Below are 10230 nucleotides of genomic sequence, written 5' to 3' on the forward strand. Positions count from 1 at the left end.
ATATGACAATGGGCAACAACTAAAACCATTTCCCCTTAAGAACAGGAACAAGACAGAAATGCCCACTTTCACCACTCCTGTTCGACATAGTACTAGAAGTGCTAGCCATAGCGATCAGACAAGAAGAAGAAATAAAAGGCATCCAAATTAGAAAAGAAGAAGTAAAACTGTCATTATTCAAAGATGACATGATAATGATAATGTATATAGAAAACCCTAAAGACTCCATCAAAAAACTACTAGACTTAATTAATGATTTTAGCAATGTAATAGGATACAAAATTAATACCCAGAAATCTGTGGCTTTTTTATACACCAACTAGAGGCCTGGTGCATGAAATTCATGCACAGGTAGGTTCCCTAGGCCTGGCCAGTGATCAGGGCCAATCGGGGCCGTCTGGCTTCCGGCTGGGGCCTTCCTTTGTTCCTGGTGGTCAGCGCACGTCATAGCGAGTGATCAAACTCCCAGTCTCCTGGCCGAACTCCTGAGGGGACACTTTGCATATTAGTCTTTTATATATATAGATTAATTCCTGTATTACTTTCCATATAAACAATTGTAAGCCTGCTTTTGCCCCACCCTTTATTTGTCTGGAGGCTTATACTGTGTTTGCATGTTCTGTCTTCATTGCTGAGGCAGACATACAAGCCAACTCAAGAGGTTAAATGAGCACTTTGCTAATAGGCAGCATGCTTAGTCCCTAGTATTTGGGCTCTGGAATCTACTCAGCTTGTTTAGGTGAAACATTAAAAAAAATTGTGTTCCTCCAGTAACTGAATTTACAAAACAGAGCGGACAATTACCACCTTAATTTGTAGAAATAAACAGGGTATAAAAAGTAAGTGGGGGAAGTTTCGACCAAAAATTCTACCTCAAAGATCATGGTGGCATTACTTCTTGACCAACAACCTTAACTTACTCAGCTTTCATATACTAAAAACTTGGGGGCAGGGGGTAAAGGTTTAGGGGTTTGGAAAAGGACCAAGGAGGCCTTTAAAATCAAAGCAATTTTAGGATAAAAGACAATTACTAAGATTCAGCCTCTGAGTTTTCAAAGGTTTGCCATAGGGCCAAATTACAACGGTAAGTTCTTTGGGTAAGATGCACATTTACCAATTTGAACATTTATAACCACTGCCATTTGAAGTTTTGAACCTCCATTCATTTGAAACTTGCCTAATACTATATGACCTCTTGTATTTGACTTGTACTGTTTTTAACTCTTGAAATACTGAACTTTTTAATACTGTATGTCTTATTCCCTCCAACTAAGACTATAAGCCCTTGGAGAGAAATGCCTGTATTATGCCCCTCACCCCCATTCCTTACCAAGAGAGTCAACGTTGAACTGAACCTTGAACTCTTTCATTTTTTTGGAATGCCCTTGGGATATGCATTCTGAAAATGGACACAACATGTTTTTAGTGAAAATCTAATGTCAACACATTCTTTCTATGTCTTCACTTTAATGACAGAAGATTGTTTAGATTTAGAGAAGAAAAAAAGTGGATTTATTTTACAGTGTGTTAAAGTATTGGAAACGAAGCCACTGAGAGTTCTTTTGGATTTTATGTGGTATCATGGTGCAAAGCCCAGGCCTCCCTGTTATCCTCAAAGCTAAACAACAGATACCAGGTAATATAGCTCCCCCTACGCCCACCCCCACCGCATAGGCACTTGAAGCTGACAGTTGTTTTGCATCAGGGTCCGCACCACCAGGCTATAAACCAAATGTAAACTCAGGGCTTTTCAGCGGACAGGCCCACAATGAGAGGAGTGGAGCCTCATGCAGAGGAGCAACCCCAGAAAGCAGTCAGATGCCGCCTGTCCAGCATTCTGCCTCTGAAGATAACATGAAGTAACAGAAGCGCATTTGTACAAGGACAGAACTGTAAGCCCGATAGACGGATGGGCACATATGGACTGGGGACATTCAGAGCAAGAGAGCGAGGACACAAACCATGCCAGGGTGATGAGAGTCCACCTGCGGCCAGGGCGTTGTGTGCTAGTGAGTATGTGGGTGTGTGAAATCTGCTCCAGAACCAGTGGCCGCACAGTCGGGCCTGGCATGGCTTCCAGGTTGAAGAGAAACAGGTGACTTTGTTCCTGGAATGTGAATGAGGGAGCGGAGCCCAAACTTAGAGAAGACAATGTTTCCTGGTGGGAACTCGTAATCTATGCTAAGGCTTGGACAGAGCATGAAACTCACTATCCAGCTTCCTGGCCCAAGCTTCGGACTGAGCCAGAAGCCCGCAGTGGGGACAGCCTCGATGGCCAGCAAACAGCGCCCTCAGGAAGCCATGATGTGGGCCCCGCTGCGTCCCCCAGCTAGAGCAGTGGCTCCTGCGCAGCCAGCACTACATTCCCTTTAAAAATAACACCCACGTACAGTACACCGGTAAACAACTGCAGGCGGCTTTGCCTGAGCCGGCCACAGCCACAGGTGCCTGGGATCGCAGGCGGCTTTGCCTGGCCAGGCTTTGTTAGAAAGGACGTCTGGCAGGTCTTCAGGAAGACCTCTGGTGCAGTCTAATTAGCATATTACCCTTTTATTAGTATAGATAATGAACTCACAGAAAGAGAAACAAAAAAAATCCCATTTACCATTACACCAAAAAAATTAAGATACCTAGGAATATACTTAACTAAGGAGGTAAAAGACCTATACTTGGAAAACTACAGGACATTAAAAAAAAGAGATAGAGGAAGACATAAACAAATGGAAGAATATACCGTGTTCATGGATTGGTGGAATCAACATAATTAAATGTCCATACTATCCAAAGCGATCTATTGATTCAATGCAACCCCCATTAAGATACCAACGGCATATTTCACAGACTTAGATAAACTCTCCAAAAATTCATCCTATCTAATAAAGAGGGAACATGCTAATTGACCCTCACGCCATCGCAAAGATGGTGGCACCCACAGCCACAAGATGGCGGCGCCCCATCCCCTCAGCCCTGCTGTGTTGGCAGGCACGTGGCAAAGCCGGGCCCGCCTGCCTCCGGAGTCCCCCAGTCCCCTCAAGCGCCCCAGCTGCCCAAGGCTGGCCTGAGGCTCACGTAACCAGGGCCGGCTGAGGCTTGCACTGCCAGCAGTGGCAGCAGCAGAGATGTGATGGGGCATCACCTTCCCCTGATGGCGGGGTCGCCTCCCACCCCTGAGGGCTCCTGGAATGTGAGAGGGGGCAGGCCGGGCTGAGGGACCCTCCTCCCCTCCAGTGCATGAATTTTCATGCACTGGGCCTCTAGTATTGAATAAAAAAAGACCCCAAATAGCCACAGCAATCTTGAGAAAGAAAAACGAAGTTGGAGAAATTATAATCCCAGATATCAAACTATATTACAAAACCACTGTTCTCAAAACTGCCTGGTGCTGGCACAAGAACAGACATATAGACCAATGGGACAGAACAGAGAACCCAGAAATCGACCCAAACCATTATGCTCAATTAATATTTGACAAAGGAGGCAAGAGCATGCAATGGAGTCAAATAGTCTCTTCAGTAAATGGTGTTGGGAAAATTGGACAGATACATGCAAAATAATGAAACTAGACCACCAGCTTACACCATACACAAAAATAAACTCAAAATGAATAAAGGACTTAAACGTATGATGGGAAACCATAAAAATCTTAGAAGAATCTATAGGCAGCAAAATATCAGACATATGTCTTAGCAATATCTTTACCAATACAGCTCCTAGGATAATGGAAACTAAGGAGAAAACAAACAAATGGGACTACATCAAAATAAAAAGCTACTGCACAGCAAAAGATACCATCAACAACACAAGAGAGCTCACTGCATGGGAGAACACATTTGCCAGTGTTTTATCCGATAAGAGTTTAATCTCCAAAATTTGTAGGAAACTCATACAATTTAACAAAAGGAAGATAATCCAATCAAAAAATGGGCAATGGACCTAAATAGACACTTTTTGAAAGTGGACATACAGTAGGCCAAGAGACATATGAAAACATGCTCAAAGTCACTAATCATCCAAGAGATACAAATCAAAATGATAATGAGGTACCATCTCACACCGGTCAGATGGCTATCATCAACAAATCAACAAACAACAAGTGCTGGCAAGGATGTGAGGAAAAAGGAACCCTCTTGCACTGCTGGTGGGAATGCAGACTGGTGCAGCCACTGTGGAAGACAGTATGGAGTTTCCTCAAAAAATAAAAAATGCAACTCCTATTTGACCCCGTAATCCCACTTCTAGGAATATAACCCAAGAAATCAGAAACACCAATCAGAAAGGATATATGTACCCCTATGTTCCTAGCAGCACAATTTACAATAGCTAAGATGTTGGAAACAGCCTAAGTGCCCATCAGCAGATGAGTGGATTAGAAAACGGTGGTACATCTACACAATGGAATACTACACTACTTTACAAAAGGAAGAATTCTTTCAATTCGCCACAGCATGGATGGACCTGGAGACCATTATGCTAAGTGAAATAAGCCAGTTGGAGAAAAATAAATATCACGTGATCTCACTCATTTGTGGAATATAAAGAACAACATAAACTGATGAACAAAAATAGATCCAGAGACAGAGAAGCATTGAGTTGACCATCAAACCTCAGAGGGAAGGCAGAGAGGGGTAAGAGATCAACCAAAGGACTTATATGCATTCATATAAGCATAACCAATAGACACAGACAATAGGGGGTGAGGTCATGTACTAGGGGTGGAAGTGGCCGGGGAGAGGCCAATGTGGGAAAAAGGAGACATACTTAATATTTTAAACAATATAGAATTTTTTTAAAAAATCACAAGGTGGTGAATCCTCCCAGGGAATGAGTTTGGGTAGCAAAGAGGCCCAGGGCAGAGCTTATAAGACCTCCAGTAATTGAGGTCAGGGAGAGGACCAGCAAAAAGGCTGAGAGGATTGTGAAGGTTGTGAAGCCAAAAAGGATCATGAGTCAAGGAGGAGGAGCTGGCCAGCAGTGTCACTCAATAAAAGGAAACCATTGGCTTTGGTAGTGGTGAGGTCCTTAGGAACATGGGAAACAGCTTTAGTGCAGTGGTTGGGTTAGAAGTCAGGTAATTGGTTTAAGAAGTGAGTGGGAGGGCCCAGTCAGCGTTGCTCAGTGGTTGAGCATCAACCCATGAACCTGGTGGTCATGGTTCGATTCCAGGTCAGGGCATATGCCCGGGTTGTGGGCTCAATCCCCAGTGGGAGGGGGCCGTGCAGGAGGGAGCTAATTAATGATTCCTCTCATCATTGATGTTTCTATCTCCCCCTTTCCCTTCCTTTCTGAAATCAATAAAAATATATATTTAAAAAAGAGTGGGTGGGAGGAAAGCGTTTATATAGACAACTCTTGAAAAGTTGTAGTTCTCTTATGATCCCCATTAGACATTTGAAGAAACAGAGGCTAATGGGGCTTAGTGAACCTGTCCAAAGTCACTCTGGAAGCCCTTGGCCGAGCAGGTCTGGAACCCACATGTGTCTCTGAAACCCATATTCTTAGCGTTTGTGCTAAACAAGTGTTTAAGTTATTATTTAAATGAATTATTTATTTTTAAATTAGTTCCTTGTTTCCCATTTTCTCTAAACTTGGTTGCTTTCATAACACGGTCTCTGATTAACAACCAAATAATGTAAACATAGGAGAAAGCTTGGATTAAAAATAAAATGATAGATATATCAAGGGAATTTGAGTGTAAAGTTTGTGAGTATATTCATTGATTGTCTCCAGCTATCCTTTAGGATAGAGCACATGCTAAGATTTTCTGAAATGAAGAATGTTGTATTCTCTTCCCTCCCCCTTAAATTTGGGCCTTAGGCTATACCTGTGGAAATGCTTTGAAGACAAAAGCAAAGCAAAGCAAAGCAAAAAAGCCCTCTGCTTCCCCCTTTGCATTCCCTAGTTTCTTTCTTCCCTATCCTGTCATTCCCAAGACTGTTGCTTCTTCTTTTGGGACTTGAATGGCTCTTGCAGGGGCCCAGGCTTTCCCTCCAAATCCCACTCACACCCCCCCTCTCCACTCAGAACAGATGCATGAACAAGGAGACAAGGAGAGAAATCTTTTCCTTTCTGACTGGTTATCTGACAAAGTAAAAATTAAATTCAGCTAACTGTCAAGTAACATACCACTCATTAAAATTGTTCCTAGGCTTCAGACACAGGCTAGGTGAGCTTTCATATTCAATTCATACTCAATTTCAGCATTCAATATCCTGATCATTTATCTTTCTCTTTGGCAGTTCTTACCTTCCCGACATACAAAGGGTCAGTTCCAGTGTACTCTTCCAGAACAAAAAACTGGTTCCAAACCCAGCTCCTCTTTGTCCTTGAGTGTAACTGTGGCTTGTCTGACAGGAGCGCTTTTAATTTGCCTGGTGGTGTTGGTGTGCTCGAGAGAACGGTGGTCGTAAGGTCCATCAATCCCCAGAAGTACAAGGACAAGCCAAGTCCAAGCCAGCTCTTTGCATTGCTCATTCTACCAGAAGTCCATGTGGGAATGCCAAGTTTTTAGAAAGTAAAGTACAGGATGGTAAGCCACTGGAACTTGAGTATTTTGCAAGTAAAAAAAAAATAATAACACAGTTTATTGGATACTTACGCTTCCTAAATGAGATCCCAGTTCAAGTCAATCTGCTTGAAGTTGACTTCCTGTCAAGTTAAGGAAAACACATTGTAATGATGTCAATTCTTTCCTGTGGGATTGTAGCAAGTTTTCAAGAAATGTCACTACTCAGTTTTCTACTCAACAAATTAAAGAGTGATAACATGTTATTGCTTGGGAAATGTTTGACTAATAAATAATACTTTGATAAAAGAACAATTTTTCTTGCTATAATCAATCCAAAACCTTTGGATATGAATTTCAGTGGGAGTAAAAGTAATGCATAAATTTCTTCTCATTGGTAGTGTAGCTGGAGGGTTATGCTGTATTATTGATTGGCTTGAATTAATAGTGTGCACTTTGAAATATTTATGATCAGCCAGCCTTCTAAACTCTTAAAAATCGTATCCATTTCCAAAATTTATAGCTAATAACTAATATTTTCATTAATCCAACTGCTTTTCTTGGCTCATTAAAAAACTAAAAGCAAAATTTGACTATTTTTTTTTTTTTGCCACCTACAATTATCTTGTGTGGCTCCATGTTACTGATAATATTAGGAATCTTGGATTTCGTTTCTCAGCAGCCATGGATCACTTCTGACTTTAATCATTCTCTTAGCTCATAGTGGAACTCGAGTTTCACACTCTACTGCTTCGTCTCTGATGCACTGATAGGAACTGCAATGTGACCTTTCTAGGATTTGAATGGTCAGCTAGTCATTGCATCATTCACATGAGACTTTAAAATGCTGTTAGTCCCATGTTACTGTGGGCATGCTAAGAGTCTAGCCTTCACTTTTTCCCCCACTGAAAGGATGTGGATGGCAAAAGGATATTGACTTCTACTCTGGGGACATATTTTCATCAGTTAAACTTCTTTTGTTCTGTGAAGTCAGATTAGCTTGTGACTTCACTCCTCTGCTGTGACCTCATCTATCTTTTCTTGAGCTGGGCTTAATGAGATGGTATAGCATTCATTCAAGCCACTCATGCCAAAAACAACCAAGATGTCACTGTTAATGTGGAGAACTGCAGTTATCGTCTCAGAACAAATGTGTGTATTTGGGGATTTCAGACCTTTGCAATGAAATAATGCTGCATTTTTCCAGGTGGTTTAAAATGAATGCATTGATGCTAGCTCAGTTACCACCTTCCACCTATCATCGTCAGAACTCATTTTAGCTTTCCTCCCAAATACGAGCTTATTAACACGAACAAAGGAATTAAAAAAGATCTTATAATTATTTCATACAATATGCCATTTCATTTCTGTACAAGAAATCACTTCAGTGAGGACTGAGAAAGAGGGAAAAGCCGAGGAGGACTATAGAGTTTTTGAAACAGAATGGGAGGCTGTGCCTCATAAGTTCTAGCTCTGAAGGTGGATTGATTGTTCAGTAAAAGCAAGCCAAGTGTGCCTTATTTAGGGTGATGTGTTTGTTAATAAAGAACAATGGCATGCCAAAAGGTGAGTTACCAAGTATTAGTGGTCCCCTCTCTTTGGACCAATAGATAGAAACCCAGCTCATGTTTCTCTGATTCCTAAGGGGAAATGTTCTGGAAGAAGGAACCTTAACCCAGGATATGAATTAATGACAAAGATTGGTGAGAAACAGCTAATAGAAGATAGACTAAAGGATATTGCCAAAATAAAAAAGAAATGTTGCCAGAATACTATGATTGGTAACCGTAAAGGGAATATTCCATTTGTTGTGAGATTGAAACTTAAGAGTCAGTCACTTTTAGCTCTTTCGTTCTATCTTCATTACCTCTGACTTGTTTACTTCGATGCATTTTTGTTCCTCATCTGTTAAGCAGGGACAATACTGCTTCTCCCACCTGCCTCAAGGACTACCACAGGGATCTGTTGGGATAATGCAGGTGAAAGCACTCTGAAAATGACTAAGGTGCCCACTGGCATTTGAGCAGTCACATAGGAGAAATGACCTAGGTCATGTATAAAACTGATGAAGCTAAACCTGAAATATATTTCCTGGATATTTTTTTGGACCAAAATTCTGAAAGGGCTTAATGTATATATACATTATTTCATGGACTTCTACATCCGTGGTAAGTTCTACTGTTTAGTGAGTTCTAGACCAGTCTAATTCTGTAATAACCAAACATTGCTTTTCTATATGAGGAAAATTAATGAACTGGCTATTGGAAAAATCTCTAGAATAGAGAAAATTATTATTTTTGGATGGCATTCAATAATGATAGAACTCAGCTTATATACTCTAATATATTTCCTTTAATGTCTGTGTTTCATAAGTGTACATTTTGCCTAAGAATTATTTTCACTTGTTTATTTTTTTCTGGCTAGTTTTAGCACATGCTTTGGATTCGAAGTACACAGGTGCACGTATATGGGTGGGGTGTGCAGATGTCCCCTTTCTTGCTTCCACTGGCTAAATTTATGAACAGAATGAAATTTGAGGAAATTTTGAGGGATTTTAAGTACTTTTCCTTATATTCTCCTATCTCTTACAAAATGGATATGCATGCTTGCCAATTAAAACTCCCTTCTTTACCTAGAGGTGTCATCTGCAGACATCAAGGGTGAAAACAGCGATCTTTGGAATCTTTTTGTTGAGTGTTTTGTAGGTGGATCAGTCCCCTCAGCTTTCATCTCTCTCCTGTTCACTTTGGCCTCCTACCCTCCAGTGCAAAGCCCTCATGTTCTTCTCACTGAGCATTGTCAGCTTTGGCCTCCTATACTACAGTGTAAAGCTTTGGAGTGTTCTTCCCTCTCACTGAGCATGTGCAAAAGTGGCCTCTGACTGTTTAGGGCTGGAGCTCTTGGCCATCCTGTGAAAGCTCTGATGGCCTGTGTGCCCCTCTCATGTCTCCTTTTACAAACTTGAACCATCAAAGCCCACAGTTTCCATAAACATTTTCTATGTTAAATAACTTGATAGCTACAGTTGATGCAGAACACTTTATTCCTTCTTTTTCATGGTGGAGTGCAATGAAAAATACTTCCTGCCTAACTTTTTTTTTTTTAAATTATCTTCTTTTTATCATTATTGTTGAGATTATTACGGATGTCTCTCTTTTTTCCCCCCATAGCTCCCCTCCACCCGGTTCCCACCCTACCCCAGGTCATCGCCACCCTATTGTCTGTGTCCATAGGTACTGCATACATGCATGTAAGATCTTTGTCCAGTCTCTTCCTGCACCGCCCCACACCCTCTTCCCTCTGAGAATCGTCGGTCTTTCCATTTCCATGCCCCTGATTCTATTCCATTTACCAGTTTACTCTGTTCATCAGATTTTTTATTCATTTTATTTTTAGATTCACTTGTTGATGGATATGTACTTGTTGTCACTTTGTTGTTCATAATTTTTTATCTTTACCTTTATCTTCTTCTTCCTCTTCTTAAAGAATACCTTTCAGTATTTCATATAATACTGGTGGCGATGAACTCCTTTAGCTTTTTCTTATCTGTGAAGCTCTTTATCTGACCTTCAATTCTAAATGATAGCTTTGCTGGGTAGAGTAATCTTGGTTGTAGGTTCTTGCTATTCATCACTGTGAATATTTCTTGCCACTCCCTTTTGGCCTGCATAGTTTCTGTTGAGAAATCAGCTGACAGTCGTATGGGTACTCCCTTGTAGGTAACTGTT

At 41.1% G+C, this 10230-nt stretch overlaps 1 protein-coding gene across 4 annotated transcripts in view; it reads right to left on the reverse strand.

The window, feature by feature from the left end:
- Positions 1-10230, reverse strand: part of CDH20 (cadherin 20, type 2) — a 201178-nt gene that overhangs the window by 49686 nt on the left and 141262 nt on the right. For 3 of the 4 annotated variants that reach the window (XM_014529652.1, XM_005881798.2, XM_014529654.1), the window contains 2 exons: positions 6596-6645; positions 6244-6472 (listed from right to left, as the gene is read on the reverse strand). In XM_014529652.1, coding sequence (XP_014385138.1) covers positions 6244-6471 — 228 coding nt within the window. In that variant the 5' untranslated portion in view covers position 6472; positions 6596-6645. Of the gene's footprint in view, positions 1-6243; positions 6473-6595; positions 6646-8369; positions 8409-10230 lie in introns of those variants that run through there. The other variant, XM_014529653.1, reaches the window with a different exon arrangement.

Source organism: Myotis brandtii, unplaced genomic scaffold (genome assembly GCF_000412655.1).
Source record: "Myotis brandtii unplaced genomic scaffold, ASM41265v1 scaffold69, whole genome shotgun sequence".
NCBI classification, from domain to species: domain Eukaryota; kingdom Metazoa; phylum Chordata; class Mammalia; order Chiroptera; family Vespertilionidae; genus Myotis; species Myotis brandtii.